General features: G+C 28.8%; 1 protein-coding gene across 1 annotated transcript; it reads right to left on the bottom strand.

The window, feature by feature from the left end:
* Nucleotides 1–15,017: 15,017 nt before the first annotated feature.
* Nucleotides 15,018–19,502, bottom strand: LOC103312461 (ninjurin-A). Its single transcript, XM_008193118.3, has 4 exons — nt 19,355–19,502; nt 19,237–19,305; nt 15,666–15,791; nt 15,018–15,456 (listed from the first exon to the last, which is right to left on the bottom strand). The coding sequence occupies exons 1-4, from the start codon at nt 19,410–19,412 to the stop codon at nt 15,164–15,166; spliced, it is 546 nt and encodes a 181-aa protein (XP_008191340.1). The 5' UTR covers nt 19,413–19,502; the 3' UTR covers nt 15,018–15,163.
* Between the last annotated feature and the right edge of the window lie 243 nt (nt 19,503–19,745).

The raw sequence follows: 19,745 nt of genomic DNA, 5'->3' as shown, positions 1-19,745 counted from the left end.
CTGTATATAATTGGGCTATTTATATGAATAAAAAACTTTTTTTACGTTGGTAACTTGAAAACTACCAAGAATGTTAAAAATAGAAAAAAAATCAATAGGTTCAATTTTTTTAAATTTGATTTTTCCAATTTGTGCAAGATTTTTGTCGATTTTGGGACGTGAAACATTTATCGAGGAAAGCTTTCAAGTAAAGGTAAACAGGTAAAAAAAAATCTAGAAAAAACTATTGGGAATTTAGCGACTTTCTCTATGCCAATCAATTTTCCGAATTATTTGACATAGGCTTAGACCAAAATACTTCCATACTTTTTATAGTTTTGCCGTAGGTAATTGAGAAATTAAAAAAATAAACTTTTTTTACTTCAATCACTTTCTCAGATTGTTACGTTAGGTTTTCATCACAGTAGTTCTACTTTTTAACATGACTTTGCCGTAATTAAAAAAAAACAAAAACATCGTGAAATTTCCTGTCTGATAAGACAGCGAGATACTTTTTACGTTGAAATAAAAAAAATTGTCCTAGCTCTCCTAATTTAGGTACAACCGGCGTTTGAAATTTTTATTTTCAAGACACTGTCATCGCTTTGAGATTTATTAATTCTAACGGAATTAATAACAGTTCTAACGGAATCTGACATTTGTTAGCTCTAATTAGAGTTTCGCCGTAATCGGCTTTTAAAAACTGACAAAAGTGAAAATTATGTGTTTTTAGCGTTTTCCTTGAAAACGAAAAGACATTGACCAAAAAATAAAAAAATATCGAAGTTTGATTTAAATTATCTATTTTTGAGTAAAAACCTGGAGCCCCCTCTGGCTAACGGTTCCGGTTAAGTTTTTTAATGAGCAATAAATGAAACCAAAATTTAAACACATTTTTGCAAAGTTTAAAAAAATGCCACTACCTAAAAGTATTTTGAATTTTACTGAGAACTTTAGAAATATAGTACATTTTTTTTACAGAAAACCCACTAATTAAAAATTCATAATTGCAAAATTAAGAATAATATAATTTTTAAATTGAGTCAGGTGTAAATAAGAAAGTCTTTAGTGCTTAAAATTAAAGTAAAAAATTAATCCAAATGTGCGACAAAGACTGGTACCACAACGACAGGTACATACAATGAAAACTATTTTTTCTTTTTAGTGGTATTTGTAATAGTACTTACTTAATTACTGACTTAATTAATAATTAATTAACGATTAAGCCTAAATAGAACTGATGTTTTTAGAGCTCTAGGATTTGCGCCAACCAAAATTTAATTGAGAAAACTACATTTTCGTTGTTAAAAAGAAAGTCTCCTCAAAGTTAAATAACTTAAAGTTATAAAATTTATTGGCTTTTAAACTACACTCTTTCTAGAAACAGAAATAGTAAAGTCTCAAAATCAAAAAATAAGGTAGTATTCCATTTTTTTATTTTTTTAAGTTATCTTGTAATTATCGTCTGTATTGTTTTACATTCCTAATTATAATATGCGTTGAACAACCAGTAAAGTGTTTTAAGTTTGAATTTTTCTCTTTAAATTGTTGAAAAACCTTATTTTTTTAGTACCCTTAGTTTAAATGTAAGGCATGTCTTAAAGAAAGTCTACACAATAAAGTTTAGGTCAAAATCATCACAACTAAAATTTATGCTCAAAAATGCAATAAAATATAAAAATTTTCAAACTCGCTGGAACACCTGTGATATTATACGCAAAAATAATCAAAAATAATTTTAAAGAAAATAAGTTCAATACGTCCACTTTCTAGTGTAGTTCGGGCGATAATAATAATAATAATAATCGGTTAGTGTAAGTTGCTTTTAAATGAGTAAAATTGTTAAAAAAACAACTGACAACACTAGCAAATGACACACAAATTACTCTAGAGAGTGGACGTAATCACAATGAAATTGGTTTCGTTAATTTTTTGGTGTTTAAAAATTTGGTGGATGCGCCGGGTGAAATAAACAAACTTGAATGAAATATCTTTTACGCCTTTTAGGCAGCAAATTGCTAGTAAATACTACTCCATTTATTACTTTTTCTGTAAATTTTGTAATAACTTTCACTTCCAATTCCACTTGATACTGAAATTTCCTGCTAACTAGAGTAAATAGTGTTTTCAAAATTTACTATTTCACTATTTTTACACTGTTTAAAAATTCTAAAACAGGTTTTCATATCTTTATATGAATGTTAATTATTCTTTATAATTATGAATTAATAAATTAATAATAATTTAAGATGACACAGGGGTTAATATCTATTAATAATTTTGAATATGTTTTTTTAATGTTTAACATTTCAGGTCAATTAATGTACATTACCAACAGGCTAAGTCCCTTTGTACAAATACTTATTGTTAAAACAAACTGGGACCAGTTGTATTTATTAGTAAAGAAAATAGATTTCTGATTTTAAAACTACATCGAAAGATAAATTTCTTAAACCCCGTTAAGGCTGTACTGTGAATTTGAAGACCCAAGAAAGTTAAATCAGCACGTAGAGAATATCTTAAGAGGTCCCGAGGGCGCAACTGTTTCATCCGACCTTATATCAGGAGAATTGTGGTCTCTTATCTACCTCCCAGAACCTGATTATTATAAAATGTGTCGACACTATTATTTTGTACTCAATTATTATGATATCAAGTTTATATTTTTTGGCAATTTGATGAAGAATAATTATATATGACTTCTTAGTTCTCAGACTACTGTTACAGATCTCTCTTATGCTTAGGTACATACATGCATTCAGACCGAAGTAAATTTAAATATGCTGTTCTAATAAAGGGTCATTCGTTCCTTTGTTGAATGTTGCTCATACCTGCATACCTAACGTTTTGAAACTTGAAACTTGAAACTTGATTCTTAAAATAGTTTACTTTAGTCACTTAATCAGTAATTGAACAACTCAGTAAAACCACAATATGTCTTTTTTATTACATGTAAAAACATTCATGCAAGTTTTCAACAGTAGTTCAAGTATCATAGACCGGTCCATGAAAGATATAAAAGATGTTGGTGTTTATTTATGTTGTCGGGCTCTTGTAAGTCCTTCGCTTATTGTATATAGAAGTGTGGATTATAATGAAGCATCGCATTAAACTTTCTAATGCCAGCAGCTATAAATACGAGTGTAAAACTCAACCCTGTGATAATAAACTTTATTTTAACGAGTTCTCTGTGATTATTTTTCCTGGCGTGTGTTGAAGTAGAGTTTGCTATGTGGAGTGTTTTTAATTTGCTGGCGTCTAGTTTTTATTTAGGAAAACGTGTCTGGGGTTAGATATCAAGCGTACCAATTCACCCGTCTGTAATAATTATTGTGAACGAGTGTCACCGAGACGCGCTTTAATTTTAATTACGTTCAAGTCGTACACGCTCACGCACAAAAGCACTTCTTAAATTTAAAACAGCTCTGGGTAAAATATCATAGTGGATCGGGTAAATGAATCCCAGTACTCGGATTAGAGTCACCCATTTCACCTCGACTGGTCCTCGACAAATTTACTTTGATAACACAGAGCACCTAAAGGGCGATCGAATCGCCACTTTACTTGAGTCCTTTTAGCCTTTTTTGTTATTATTGTACGTTCGGTTAGAAGTAAATCACTGTATTGAAAGAAAACACCTTGCTTGGCGATCGCTAGATCTCAAACGGCGCGCCGGCTAGCGGATTGGGTTTAAATGGTTTATTTCCTGCAATTCATGTGCTCTTAAATCTTTCTGAGTACTCTCTTTAACAACATTCGACAAGCATTGCGGTTCTTGCAACTAAATACATTACTATATAGGGTGTCCGCGTTTCGAGTTCCACCATGGAGATCTCAGTTATTAGAAGAGATACGAGGTTGGTTAATTTAGGCCGAAGTTGGTCATTTTCATGATGAAAGAAAATTTGATATGTCGTTTTTAGTTTTTGAATTATTGAGGAAAATAAAAAAATGTAATTTTTATTTTAATTTTTTAAGCGAGAACCAAAAGAACTTGACGTTTTTAAATAGGACGACATTCTTCAAAAAAGCAAAGAGTGCTTTGAAAAAAAATGCGAAAATTTTTATTTAACAAACCAAATTTTGACAGTTCTGTTAAAAATGCGAGTAGAATTTTTATAACTTTGTCTTGCTTCCTTTTGCGAAGAATAAAAATTCTAGATTATCTAAAATCTAGTTTGTTTAAAAACAAAATTGTTGGCGTTTTTCCAAAGCACTCTTCGCAAAAATGCTTTTTTCTCCAATTTGATCTATTCAAATGACAGATACCTTTTGAAAGACATTCCTGGCTTTCAACATACGCAAGTACCGTTCTCTGGAGTGTACGATACTTCCAGAATGAAACCATGGTTGTCGAGTGATTGCAATTCACTTGTCAAGCTTAATTAGTTAGTTAGAATTTGTAGTTAGCAATGCATTGTTGGTATTCTCATTGCTGACAACTCTACTAAAACAGTTTTAATATCTATTTGTTCTGCAATCACCCTTTTCATTTATATAATTGTAATAGATTATAAGTTTTAAAGTTAAGTTTTCTGTGTTTTAAAAGTTTGTTATTTACGGATTATGAATTTTTGAATTTTATGTCTCTTATGAATTATGATGGACTAAGTACAGTTATGATTTTTTTGAATTTTATGTCGCTTATGTCTCTTATGAATTATAATGCATTATGTATTATGTATGAATTCATTTATACTTGATGAATTTGCTTATGTTATTATGTTTATTATGTTTTTTTATGTTTATGTGCAATTATGTTTAAGTTTACCTAAGAATTTTATTGAATTTTAGTTATGTTTACCAGGTTTAGGTTACATTTATGAATATTGAAAAACTTATGCTACCATCATTATGTTATATCGATCGAGGGCGATCGAAGTCAGGCTGGCCGAGTTGTAGTCGATTTTACCAATTTAAAGTGCGCGCCAGCCCAGAACGGTCTCCCTAAGATCACTAGCGCCATCCCCTAGCGGGGGTGTTGGGAAAAACTCTCTCTCGCTCACTGCCCTTCGTCGAGGACAGACCCTTGTAAATAGCGTGTAAATAAAATCTTTTAAAATCACCGTCAGTTTTAAGTCATCCGACCCCCAAAACTTCCCACAACTAAAAATTTTTGAAACTAGGTATTCGACACTATTAAGCTAAAAAATTCAAAACCTTAAAATTTTACAAAATTAGCAAAAAAAATTGCACAAATAATTTTTTTTAAACGACATATTAGCTAATAAGCATTAAAAAGACTGGTTTATTTCAAACAAAAAAGCTTAATTTGCTTATGTCGACAAAAAAACTATAGGCCGTTCATTAAAACTACCAAAATACCAGAAATCCGCTCTCTGCTAATAACAAATAAGTCATCGCTAATCTTAATTTGTTCAAAGATTATTTTCTACTCAAAACTTAGGTACAAAGTTTTTTATAAAGTTGTAAACGAATGGTTCCACAATAAATTAGTAGAAAACTGTAAGTTTTGTCATGCACATACAGGGTGACCCAGCGGTGTATAAGCGGTCTATAACTTTATTGCTATTTGAAATATTACCATTTTGTTTTTATTATGCAATCGATCGACTTAAAGTTCACAAACTAAAAATATTCTTATTATGCACAGGGTGTTGTATACAGGTTGGTGCACGACAGTTATATTTTTTTAAATGGAACAACCAATATATTTTTGCATAATTAGATTCTACGCAAAAAAATAATGTAACTTAATATAAACTATTATGGGTCTATCTTTTTTCGTTTTGGAATTATTCAACTTTTCGTTATAAAAATAACCATTTTTCGAAAAATCACTGCAAGTCGCCTATAAATATTTTCCGACAAATTTGCAACAAAAAAATTCAGAATACATTGTAATTTTAGTAAATGAACGATTTTTATCGAACGATTCTAGATTATCTAAAATCTAGTTTGTTTAAAAACAAAATTGTTGGCGTTTTTCCAAAGCACTCTTCGCAAAAATGCTTTTTTCTCCAATTTGATCAGCTTGTAAGATTCAATCATATTATGTGATAGATCGTTGTAATCAGAAAAAAAACACTTTTCAAAAATACAAAAATTAAATACGGCGTCCATATGAAAAACTGAAAAACGTCCTACTTAAAAACCTTTAGTTCTTTTGGTTCTCGCTTGAAAAAATAAAAACGAAAATTACAAATTTCCGTTTTTTTCTATAATTTACAAACTAAAAATTTACACATCAAATTTTCTTTTAGATAATTTTTCAGCATAAAAATGCGCAACTTTGCCCTAAGTTAACCGACCTCGTATATCTTGTAATAACTAAGTAGACAAAATAAAACTCGTTCTTATTATGTTCTATTTGAATGGTTTACCTTTTCGTTCATAGAGGAATGTAAATTATTAAGAAAGTATTTGATATAAGTCAAGAAAAAAATGTGCTGTGGTAGGTTTATGAGTTTGACAATGTATTTAATTTTGTCAGAAAAGACGTCTACAAAAAATTTAACGGGTTTACAAGTGATGTAATTTTGGCAAACGGTTGGTTATACTGTACCACTTAATATCTTTAAGTGTATCATACAGAGTGTAATTTTTAAATGAATAAAATCTTAAAATAAAACGGCACAAAAAGAAATAAAAATTGATCTGTTTCAGAAATTTTCACTGAAATCGCCAATATTCAAGTTATGAATTTTATTCCAGTTAAATCCTCCACTTTGTATATTAATCATGTAACTGATAGATCATCAACTTAGTGTGCACATTATTTAAAATAACAGCGCAACAACCCTTACGAAAAATTGAAGTAGACTTTCATTGAAAGCTTGAATTTTTTTATTCTACAGCTTTGAAATTTAGTACATTGTCAACCTACGATCTGGCGGCCTTAATTACAACCGCTGGAGGTTAATATCAGCATTTGTTCTTTAAAAATTTCAAAAGGTATAATTTAAGTACTGGTACAGTCACGCTCAAAAAGAGTAACACCCCTACCAACCGGGCCGGATGGCAAAAGTCCGCCTAAAATTTTTTAGGTCATAAATTTCAACAAGTGAGTTTACAAACTGTCTAGTATGTTTACACAATATCCACCCAGTTTATAAACTAGCGATACATCCACATTGACTGTATCATATCGAAAAGATTTGTGGCTGCGGTTTTAAAGGTGTCATTATTTTTGATCGTGATTATACAATATAGCCTATTTTTCCTTATACGTATATGGTCAGTGTTGTTATAGTCCTTCATAGGTACGGTTATTGGGGTTTTTACATTACGAGAAAATATTTGAAGAAGAAGGGGAGATTGCGTAAAGTTATTTAAAATTATTAAGCCATGTAACTCCAAAAACTTCAAAAAATTTATAAACTGATGCTTGTCATTAGCAGACATGATATGGTAGGGATTGAAACAGTTTTTTGCGAACAAGTTATTGGTATGGTAACGTTATTACATAAATTACTAGTTATTAATAATACAAATGCGAAAACACAAGCTTAAAGTTCGAGGACTGCCGTTATGCAACGAGCGTATGCGAGTTGCATATCTTGGCACTCTAGAATTTTAAGCGTTTTCGCATAAGTGTTATTTAAAGTTTTTTTAGTTGGAAGATTTTAATTTAAAACACGTAGCTACTAGGGGTAGAGTGTTTTAAAATAGTGAAAACATTAATTTAAAACACGTTGCTATGGGAAGCGTGTTTTAAAATAGTGAAAACACTATGCTCTTGGAAACGTGTTAAAATGTTACCAACAAAAAAAAATAATTAACTCTGAAATTAAATGTAGTTATATGTATAGAATGTTTAATTTAATCGTAGTTCCTTAGAATTCGGTATTTTTTTGGAATTAATAATGGATTTTTTTTGGAATTAAAATTAGCTGAACATATTTTTTTAATGTCAACGTTTTTTGTAGTAAATAATGATTATTTACAACAGCAACTAATTATGAGCTTTACTTACTCCTAATTTAATTTTATTTTTTAAATCTTTTATAAATGTTCATAACAACATAATCCTTACGTCCTCAGATGCCTTTTCTGAGTTATTGTTTCTCGATGGACGTACTTTACGTTAAAATATAAGAAAATAGAAACATTTATCAAAAAGTGTTTAAACATCAATCAATCTAATACACTATACAAATAATAAATCAGATTTAGGGCCGATTTATAAAAAGCTCTGTTAAAATTTAATTCGTTGTTAAAAGTTAACGACGCGAATGTTAAATTAATGACGTTTTTATAAACCGATCCTATGTGTACCAACTCAAGTTTTTCACCTTATTTTTTTTTAATTTCTATAGCTGAAATTTTACCAGATCTGGTAATTTTCATGCTAAACTAGAAATTTGAAATTGAAAACTACTTTTTCACTTAACCTCTAATGGAATCAGTGATTTCGAATGACGTTACTGTATATGCGTTTTAAATTACAGCTAAAACGAAATTATTGCGAATAATTTCATAAGAATTACGCCAAAGTTTTACCAAAATAGAACAAAAATAATGCAAAACTTATATTATACTGTTTTTCTTAAATTTAACTCTTGACCAACCACAAAATTTGTCCTAAAAGTGTGTTTTTTAAGGAAACAAACCAAACCAAATCGACAGTAATTTTTGATTTGTAAGCGATGTAGTTACCAATTTTTGCTGTTTTTCTAAAACTTTTTGAAGTAGAAATTAAGTTTTACCTGTTTTTGAATTTTTTTTGTGACATATTTTTTTGAATGTTGAGCATCTACATTTTACATCCAGAAACGTAATTATTTCGCAAAAATTTCGTTGTAAACTAGCCGAAAAATTACCAAAAGTTTAAACTATTTGCTTTGTCTTTTCCGATTATTTAACTATAATGTTAAGATTACGTTAACTGTCTACCATAAAAGTTTTATAATTTCTTCTATGGATAGGAGTTATTGTCCTTTTTTTTCTGTTATACCAATACATATAACTGAATACTAACTAAAAATCAAATAAATAATCAGTTTTTAATTTAATTTTTAATTTAACTTATTTTGCTCGATTTAATTCATCTTGCAATCGAATACTCATTTAAGACGATTTGTCGCAACTCAGATGCGAGTCACAACAAATAATTGAAATCTACGTTATTTTGCCTGTTTCACTAGTTTTATTTTGGTGTTGAGTGAAATTTTGCCAAAAACATGCCAAAAAAATGAGAAAAAAAGTCAAAATCGGTACAATTTTTATTTTTAACTATCTTTTGATTTTGCTAAATCAGATAAAAAAGTACCAAGATAAGTCGAGAGTTACATTTTTTGCGGTGTTTGAGCCAGAAGACCCAGAAAATTTTGTAAAACCGAGAACAAAAATCTCAAAAATTAACTTTTTGTGCGCTTTATTAAGGCTAACAACTTCACAACATAACAAAATCACTATTTTTATTATTCATTTTTATTTTGTTGTAAATAATTGTAGAAAAAATTTAAAACATGCAAAACAAAGGCTAATCTACGTGTGATTATTATTAGTTTTCGAGATTCAATAAAAATCGTATTGTAAAAATTCTCGTATTGTAAATTAGAGTATACAACTATTCAACACTAATAAAAACAAATATTCTTTAAACGGAGCATAAACATGTAAAAAGGAATTTCAATAAGACTACAAATATTCAAAAATGAGAAGCTTATTTAGTTCATTATTGTTTTTGTTCGCATTTTGAAGGTAGACATTACATTTAAATTTCGCCGCATCATTGCTTCGGGGATTTAAAAAAAATAAGTTCTACTTAAAATGAAAATTCAAGTCAAAGAAGGCAAGGCGAAGTTAATACAGTGAGTTTAGGTCCGCTTTTTCCTGAATCATTTATTTCCATTGTTTTGGAGACGGTACGAGATGAGACCAGCTCTGGGGGGCACTTAGTTTCAATCTGGACGGTTTCAAATAAAACCGTTTCGCTCCTTCCATTTTATATTGATTACCTTTTATGCGAGCAAATGCATTCGCCATTCACATCTCTTTTTCTCGTCTTTGCATCCTCTTAGAATAATTTATGACAAAATGGAAATTAAAACGGAACTTTGTGCAAAGTTTTATTATTGCGAAAAGACGGATTAGAAAAACTGCACTTACATCACACTCGAGAAAGGGAATTTCGACGTAATTACTCTTTTTCCGCTTTAAACCGACCCTCCAGATTAACATTGATTTCACTGTTATTAAACCAGAAACCCAGGTTTTTCCAGCTTCTGTTGCAACAATGTACTCGCATTTAATTTGATATTTAGTGAGTGTGGCAGTCTTGGCTGCACTTTAATTGACTTTGTCTAAATCTACAGTAATCTGTGGATGTGCCGGTTATTTAGTTTATTAGATAGAGGCACTAACAAGAACGTTTGTTCCTTATTAAACTGAAATAGCAAAGACGGCAACTAAAAAGTTTAATTCTCTTCAACTTTTAACACAATTATGCAAGTGAAAATGCGTCAAAATTTCCATATTCTTATTAAGACTGAATCTTGTTTTCATTCTCTCGTAAATGGTAAAATGGCATTTTATCCACTGATTACTTCATGGCAAAAAAAATTTTATCGTCAAGAAAAAAATGTTTCACAGCCATTGTTATTTTTCTGTTTTTGACGAATTTTTGACGTTTATAATTATCATAACATTTTGTATTGTACACGACGATAAAATTCACCATTATCTTCTCAACCGCTCTTGAAGATAAAACCAAATTTTATCGTCTTATACAATAAATTTTTTATTTTATTACATTTTCGAAACTCAGATAATTAACACAACGAATAAATTACAAAGAGCGTTCGCAAGAGAACTTCTAGAAGCAAAATGGACTAATAGGCTGTCCAAAAACTACATCTACACAGGGTGAATAACTTGTTTGATAGTATTAGTATTTTGTCTTCTGGCATAACAAATACTGATTGAAAAAAATTAAAGATATTAATTAACTACATTAAAAAAAAAATCTTCAGACTGTCGAACAGTTTTGTACAATAATACAGGATGGTCCACGAGTAATAATGAGTCTAAAAAAATTTTTGAAGCAACCAACACAAATAGCTTATCGTAATGACCTCAGTACAAAAAAATTTTTAGACATAAATATTTTTGTTTAATTTTTTTTATAATTTAAGAAGGAAGTCATCTAACGATTCAACTAAAGTTTGAAGTTATATTTCACCTTTACGTTCGTCTCTTTTTCCCTCAAAACAAATAGTAAGGTTACAATTTGGCGCCTTTACGTACTTTTACCTTTTGCCACATTATTTTCTTATTTCTCTCAGTTTTATGTTCCGCTTTATGTTTGTACGTCTATATGTTCTCTCAATCACTTATTTTTGATTACGTGTTGTTTCCTTACCTTTTCTACACTTTTTTTCATAGAAAAATTGTTACACCTGATCCGGGTTCAAATTTAGATTTAATCACCAAAAAGGTGATTTTCATACAACATTGTATTTTTTGAAAAAGCAGGTCCTTGAGATTTTGTAAAAAACAATTAAAACTTAAAAAAAAAAGAAAAGAGTTGGGACAAATGACAAATAAAACCATTTTCAAGTTTGTCGCCACTTTAAGAAAAAAACAAACAAATTCTTAATTTGTTTGCAAAAGATTACTAAATTAGATTGTTGTTGAAGTTTTTTTTAGTATTCTAGACTGTTCCACTCGTTTCAATACATTTTTGGACGACACACATTTTACTTTTACGGAATTTGATTAAGAAAACTTTTGAAAACCATAAAAACAATAAACCAAAAACAAAATTTTGTTTTAGTTACAAATGGTGTTACTTTTACCTTTTCAAGACGCTTGGCAGAAAAATCACGAATTTAAATCGAAACTAATGAAATTTATACTTACTTTGCCCGATTCAATCCCTAATTAAGTGTGCCATAATTTTTCATAACAAATTTGGGTCTAGGAATGTTTTTTTTTTGTTTATTTTTAAGTGTTTTTGCACTTTTTCCAGTCAGAAATCCAATTATTTCGCAACATTTCGTTAAGAATAAGTCGAAAAATTAGTAATTTTTAAGCCAGACAGAATATTAGTTTTTACTTCTTTAAAGCAGGTTTATAGAAGGCTTTATTAAATTTCAGTTCGTCATTAAAAGTTAACAACCCAAATGAACCAATGAAATAATTCATTTCATTTCAGGTCCAAAGAGTTTAAGAGCCGGTTTACAGAAACCGAAATTAAGATTTAATTCAAGTATTGGGTTAAGTTGGAGTAGCTTCGGATAAACTTCGCTCATAATAAGGGCTATTTATTATTATTATTATTATTATTATTATTATTATTATTATTATTATATTCAAAATTACACTAATTTGAAATAGGTTCCTTTTAAAATTCATTTAAAAGTTAATCTCGAATTAAATTTGATTGCAATTAAATTGTTTTGTAAACCGGCTCTAAGTATTTTAAGGTCAGGTCAGGTCAGGTCAGGTCAAAATGATGTTATTTTAGCTTATTTCGCGCGATTTAATGCGTTTATACTTTATTTTTGCAATATTTTTTTTGTAGAATTTACGGTTCATCGTCTGCTTGTTTTGATTGTGGTGCAATTAATTATTACGAAGGCAGACAAGATAATTTTGGTTAAATTTTTTATTGCCGACGTTTCACCATCTTTTTTGGGAGTTCTTCAGGGCCCTAAATAGGTGACCATTCGTGTAACGTGAGGGAAACAAAAAAAAAATGTTCCTTTCCACGTTACACGAATGATTTCCTATTTATTGCCCTGAAGAAGCCCACAAAAAGGTGACGAAACGTCGGCTATAAATTACATACCTACCCAAAATAGGCTTGCTTGTTTTCCCAATAAATTAATTACACCAAAATGTTATTATTTGTTTCAAAATGCTTTTGAGAGAATTTTTTCCAAAAAAAAAACCTTAAAATTACAAAAATTGGTTAAAAAATGCATGATTTTTACGTTTTTTAATTAACTCGAAGTTATACTGAAAATTGTATGAATTCAGCGTTTTTCTAGTGTTCCAATACATTTTTGAAATAAAAATTAAGTTTTCTTTAAAAATATTTGTCCAAAATTAAGTGAAAATTAAATTATTTCAACCAGCTTTTAACCGATTGTACACTTATTGTACAAAAACTTTATACAAGAATAAATTTTGATGAAGATTTATTATTTATTTTTTTGATATTTCTGTCGTCTTTAAGCAGTCTTTTCTTAAAGATACTAAAACATTATTAATTTAAAATCAAAATTACCTTATCTTCGCATTTGTAAAATTTCATTAAACACAGACAGAAAAAAGACTTAATTATTATATTAAAGTGGATGTTTTTTTAACCTTCTTCAAGTTTTGTTGAGGTGAAAAGAAGCTTTTTTATAAATTTAATCAAAAGTGGATAAAAAACATAGAATTAGATAAAAAAATTGTAGACTAATTTATTTTGCAAAAACTTGTTAATATTCATCTAAAAATCACACAATAAATAGAAATCTATTAGTTTCTCTCGATTTTGCTCATTTTTAAACGAAATTATGTCAAATTAAGTCAAAAAAACACATTTCGATAAAAATGATTCTATTCTTTTTTGAGTTGTAAGCACATTTTTCAAACAAAAACAGAAATATTTCGCAAAATGTTATTCAAACTAAACCGGATCAACAAAATTATATTAAAATATACTGTGACTTTTTGTCGAGTGGTCAACACACTAAAGTTTTTCACTCGAAAATTTTTTTTATTGTTAGCTGATAAATGACCAAATTTGATTTAAATTGATTTCTTCAGGCAATTTATTTCGTTTTTAAACCTGAAACTTTATATTATTTATTTTGTATATTTTGTTATATTTGTAACACAAAAATAATAAAATGAAGCTGATGATGTCATTTGAGCAAAATTTCATCTGGAATAAACTGAAAGATGACAAATTTATTCCACAATGGTGGTATTTCTACTTTTTTTAAGTTTTTAAATACATTTTTAGGTTTCTAACGAGCTGAAAAATGAGCAAATTAGGTCAAAATACAAATATAATATTTTTTTAATTTTTGTGTTGTATTTGCATGTTGATAATGTAGAAAGGTAAAAATTGACAAGAAGTAGAGCTAAGAAATCGACAAAGAACTTAATTAATTCTCAATTTTATTCATTAATTCAAAATCCTAAGAATTTTTTCTAAACAAAATAAAAGTATAAGGATCCGTGTTTTCCTGTGTTTGTTACACGACATTTTTAATCTCATATGAAATTTATTTTGTAAACATACTACAAATTGTTTTTTTTTAAATTCTCTCAAGGTGTAGTAACGTCGCCACAAAATTGAAAATTGTTGTTTTTATCATTTGTTCTAACCAACTATTTCCAACAAAAAATCCTCAATCATTTTAAAGAAAGATAAAAAACTATAGTTTATGATTTATGACAGGGGTTGGTTGCGGTCAAACGATCGGGGTCGTACAGGTTAGCGTTTGTTTAGGGACGCGTCATTTTTATTTTGTGTGACTGTACATTGTAGAACAAGTTGGTTATCCAATTTAAAATTTTCAGAGGGTAATTTTTCGACCGTTTTAGTACGTTTATTACTTAGATGAAAATATTTAAGTAAATGTTTCCTAATATAGCGAGAAATTGCTAAATTAAACTGCGAAATATTGTCGAATTTAATTTAAAAAATAATTATCATTATTTATGGCAAAAAGTAATTAAAACATCTGTAATTTTTTTAACATGTACTCATTTTTTATAACTATAAATGCAGTACTTTACTGATATTTGGTTAAATCCGGTTGAAAATAATGTAATTGATTTTAGAGTAACATTATTTTACGTTTTTTCGAACCTTTTAATACGTTTTTGGGTTAGCTACAGAAACGCAGCTAAGAATTTTTTCTTAAAGAAGCCTCCACATGTATTTTTGTCCAAAAATAATCTAATAATATAATCGCTTGTTAAGTTATTACTTATCACCACTTTTGTTTCTACCACCATGAGATCACGCTAAACTGGGTCAAAAAATTAAAAAATAATTTAGTCATATTTTTGTGTTGTTTATTTTTTTTAAAAGTGGTTCGTTTTAAAAAATCACCCTGTTTTATTTACAAAAACGTGTTTATTCAGCTTAATACTACAATAATGTAACATTTCAATATTTGTATTTTGTGTCACTGGGTTTAGTCTGTTCACAGGCTGTTACGAATTGAAAAAAATCACAATGTTTGATAAAAAATCTGTAATTTATCCTTCATTTTGCCTGGCTTGTAACCGTGAAACTGGCGATAAAAACGTTAATTATCGTGACTAAAAATATGCCAATGACGACGTAGTTATTGATTCTCTTTGCATTTTGATGCTTTGATTCGCCGCGTAAATCCAGCCGTCCCTTAAATATTAAAGAAACTCCAACAGCGACTTGTAGAAATAACGAAATTACAATTAAAATAAGATTTAAATAAAACGTCGAGCTGTGTCGATTGAATTCAATTATGTAGCGAAGTTGGTTGGCGTTGGCTGTTATCAGGGCAATATCCATCATTCCTGAAAAAAGATTGCATTAATAATTGCCTACGTGCGGGAAAAGTGGTGTAAATGGAATTATAAATATCGCAAATGGGGAGCGAAGCTCAAAAGCAGATTGTTTAGCGTAATTTGTTGCAACTCGTTCCTTTCATTTATTAATTAGACAAAAGCCATTCTCAAGTTTATTATTGAAAATTTACGACTAAACTTTCCATTGTAACGCTTACCTTGAGCCACGGTTTTCTTTGCGGCATACGTATTAGCCTGCTTTTGTGAAACGCTGGTATCAGGGACATCCTCTCCAATATCTCCCTCCTCCAATTGTATCACAGAAAAGTCATCTTTCTCAGAATCTGAATGAATACAAAGGAATTTATTTCAAATATGCCATTAGGTATTACACCCTTAGCTCGAATTAAACTAGTTCGAAATGTCGGCTTTGTTCTGAAAAACCCATCAAACGAGGCGGTTGTAACACGGCGAATTATAGCCTCGTAAATAACGAATTATTCAAATGGGTTATTAATTTGCAATTTTTGTTTTTATTTAATTTTCAAATCATAAAAGAATAATAACCGATTTTCAGCAAACGCGGAGGGTTTTATGTTTGCGGCCCATAGAAATGAAGGATTATATTATAAAGCAAATAGAATTAATCCCATATGTGAGCAGACACGAGCTTATTTTTTCACGTGTGTTCAAAACATTTCTATAAAAATATAACGAATTTAAAAGGACGCAAAAACTTCAAAAAGTTTATGTTTAAGTTAAAAAATTATAGTTAATAGGTTTTAAAAGTGAGTTTTATGTCATCATTAAAAAACTGTTTAAAAAGTTATTAAGTTAAAATTCATACGCATATGTGCACAAATTGAAAGTTTCTGTATAAAAAAATTCTGTGTTAAACTAAATCTCTGTGACGAATTTTGCACCAAGAAAACCCACCAGAAAATCTAAATTTGTGCTTTGTTTCTTCCAAAAAATGCAAATATGTTGTTGCAAAATTCTACTATGAACTGAAGTGGAATATACACTCTTTTATTTTTCGGATACTATTAATAAGTAATTTAAAAAATAAATTAAAAACTAAATAATAATTACAATAATAAAAAAAATTGCTGATAATTTTACACAAAAGACACAAAAGTTTTATGAGCGTAGTTCTAAATTTTAGTGTAAGGTTTTGATAAAACAGACTGAAAAATAATTAAATTAAAATAATAATTAGATATTTTTCTGTTTTTTTTTGAGCATTTTTGTGTGTTTTACACTCAGTTTTGCAAATACTTCGCAAATTTTGTTAAAGACAAACTAAAAGCTTTTTTTGACATCTTTTTTTATTTTTTTAGTAATTAGAAGTAATTACCTTAAGACGAGCTTTTGAATTTTTGAAAATTTCATTGTTGTGATGATTTTTATTTCTTTAAAACATCTCTCAAGCTAATTATATAACTTGTACACAATTTTTTGAAAGTTTTTTAAGAATGGCAAACTAAATATAATTTTAGCACATTTAACAGTTCTTTCACAAAATTGTGCGAAAACGAGCAGAAAATATACAGGATGTATCAGAAATACGTGTCTTAATTTTAACAGATAACAGAGCTCAACAAATAAAACATCTTTTCTATTTCTATTTCTAAAATATATAAATTTGTCTTTTTCATGTGATAAAATATGTTTTTGTTGTAAAAACTGTTACAAAAAGTTTTTTTGTAACATTATCGCCAAAACTGACTGAAAAATTGCTTACAAGCAGGAAAATAATCAAAAAACAAGTTTTATGAGCAAAGTGTGAGTTTTGGTGTGAGATTTTGATAAAACAGACTGAAAAATACTTAAATTAAGATAATAATTAGATAATTTTTTATGTTTTTTTTGAGCATTTTTGTGTGTCTTACACTCAGATTTTGTTAAAAACAAACGAACATGACAAGAGTAATACGAACATGTTGTTTGTCACTTTCCCTTTTACTCATTATGATTCAAGTTTTTTTTTTTCGAAAAATTTCGTCAATTTTACTCGAAAAATCACGAAACGACATCCAAATTGACACAATTTTGTTTTTTTTCTTTTGATTTTAGTTGGATTTTGATCAAAATTTCGGAAAAATTGAACCAAAAAAGCATAAAATTTGGTATTATAAAACTATTATTTTTTTCTTTTTTTAACTTCTGGCTATATTTTAAATACAAAATTTTAGTTTCTTGTAAGTTTTTTCTAGATAAGACCAAAAATCACCAAAACTGCTCAAAAATGACATTGAATTTGCTGTTTTCGTGGGTTTTGGCATCCGCGTTTTTATCTGAAAATGTTTTAAAAAAATGAGCCAAAACATCAATGGGTAGGATGAGTAAAAAATATCCTTTTCTTTGTGATAAATTATAAAATACGTCTATCTTTTACTATAAGTGGAAGCTTTTACGTAGCTGTATTCAAACGTCCCATTAACTTAGTTCAGATATACCTATAGTATTGGTTATGTTTCGAAAAACCACTAAAGTCTGGTGAGAATTTTATTATTTCTTTCACCTTTTCGTGTTTTTTAACACGTTTATTAGTTAGAAATTAAAAACCAAATTATTTTGCACAATTTCGGTATAAATCGGTTAAAAATGTTACAAGTTAATCCAAATATGATGATAAAAATCAATTGAGTACAAATTCAAGATTCGCAATTTTTATTTGAAAATGAGCCGAAAAGTTACCAAATTAAAAATATTTTAAAAATATGGATACTATACTATAACTTTTTTTAATAATTAACATGAAAACAATAGTTCGCGAAATGAAACCTAATACATATAAAAATAAATAAAGAAGAATAAAAAAACAGAAGGATAAAGCCTTTTGTATAAAATTGATATTTTTTTACTTTTTTATTAGGTATATTTTTTTGAAATTATTCGCTTTATTTTTTATTTTTGTTACACCCATCAGGAAGATAAAGAACTACTTTCAAAACAATAAACACAAATGTTGGTAATTATTCAGAAAAAATTAAAAAAGGTCCCAATTACTCCAAAACCAATGACCTGTTCGAAAAATAATCTATTACAAATTAATAAGATACTTATTTTATACGTTACTTTTGGTTCAGTCTGTATTAGTTTAAGTTGCATAAACTTTAACTTGGCATTTTCTAACAAAACAAAGAGTACAGACATTCTTGCGTTAAAATGCAAGTGTAGTGAAGAAAATTTTTGTGTTATTACAATAAAAAAAAGTTATTTCCGAAAAACATTTTTGCTGAAAATGTATTGAAAGAGTTAAAATTTATCGTTTTACACTTGACGTTTAATTGTTTTGATACAAATTAAATTTGTGTAATTATTTGTTTCAATCGCTGTGATTGATATCTACATACGTTTTGATATTTTCAGAGCCGCACTCGACCAAAAAGTTAACTAATAATATTCCCGGGCACATTTTACGCGCTCCCTATTAGTTTTTATCATGAAATGTGCCACTTTCCACAATGCGAAATTTCCATAATTTACATAGTAATATAAAATAATAAAATAACACGTTTGAAGCTCCGAAACCAGATAACAGTGTAATTAGAATTAAAATGCATTGGGGCTGAACACTGATGTGGTTTTATCTAAACGTGTGTTTAATTTGAAATTAAATTTATTTCGGCATGTATTATCTCGAAAAACATTGCAAATTACTTCTGCTTTTGATCAGTTCATTAGCTGATCAGATTAATAATTCGGTACACGAGCAATTGTGTTTCAAAAACTGTATTATTTAAAATTAAATCCCGTGATCACTATACTTATTATTTTTATTACCTTGCTTTTCATATTCCACATCGTGTGCTTCGGTTTTTTCAAATTCGACTTCAACAACAGTTGGTGTTTCTAAAAATAATCACTTGCTGTTTAAATAACAAAACAAATTGTCTTATACCTAAAACATTTTCGTCGCTAAATTTTGGATTTCGTGGCTTTTCACTATCCACAGCCATTATCAACTTTTCATCTCACACATTTAGGGACAACTGAACCTTTGCTCTAAATTTAGAAAACTAGCACGTTTGATAAATTAAAATCATAACAGGAAGTTTTTGGTCTTTGCGATAACGCAAACCTCAAACAGCGTGCAAGTGGTTAGAGAAATTGTTGCGGCCTCTAATTGATTAATAAATTAATAAAGTCCGCACAAAACATGAATATACAGGGTGACCCAGAAGTGTGTAATCGGTCTATAACTTTTTTGGTAATTGAAATATTGCTGATCCAATAGATCGACTTAAAATCCACAAACTAAAAATATTTTTATTATGCACAGGGTGTTGTAT

This window comes from Tribolium castaneum, chromosome 1, assembly GCF_031307605.1.
Source record: "Tribolium castaneum strain GA2 chromosome 1, icTriCast1.1, whole genome shotgun sequence".
Lineage (NCBI taxonomy): Eukaryota > Metazoa > Arthropoda > Insecta > Coleoptera > Tenebrionidae > Tribolium > Tribolium castaneum.
Note: the sequence above shows the minus strand (reverse complement) of the source record. Positions and strands in the feature narration are given on the sequence as shown.

What these genes read in the sequence shown, in the direction of transcription:
- LOC103312461 (XM_008193118.3), bottom strand. Translation starts at nt 19,412, where the DNA reads ATGGCTGTGGATAGTGAAAAGCCACGAAATCCAAAATTTAGCGACGAA. An exon ending in TAGCGACGAAAATGTTTTAG is followed by an intron (nt 19,306 to 19,354) that starts GTATAAGACAAT and finishes GATTATTTTTAG; the next exon opens with AAACACCAACTGTTGTTGAA. An exon ending in AAAGAAAACCGTGGCTCAAG is followed by an intron (nt 15,457 to 15,665) that starts GTAAGCGTTACA and finishes ATCTTTTTTCAG; the next exon opens with GAATGATGGATATTGCCCTG.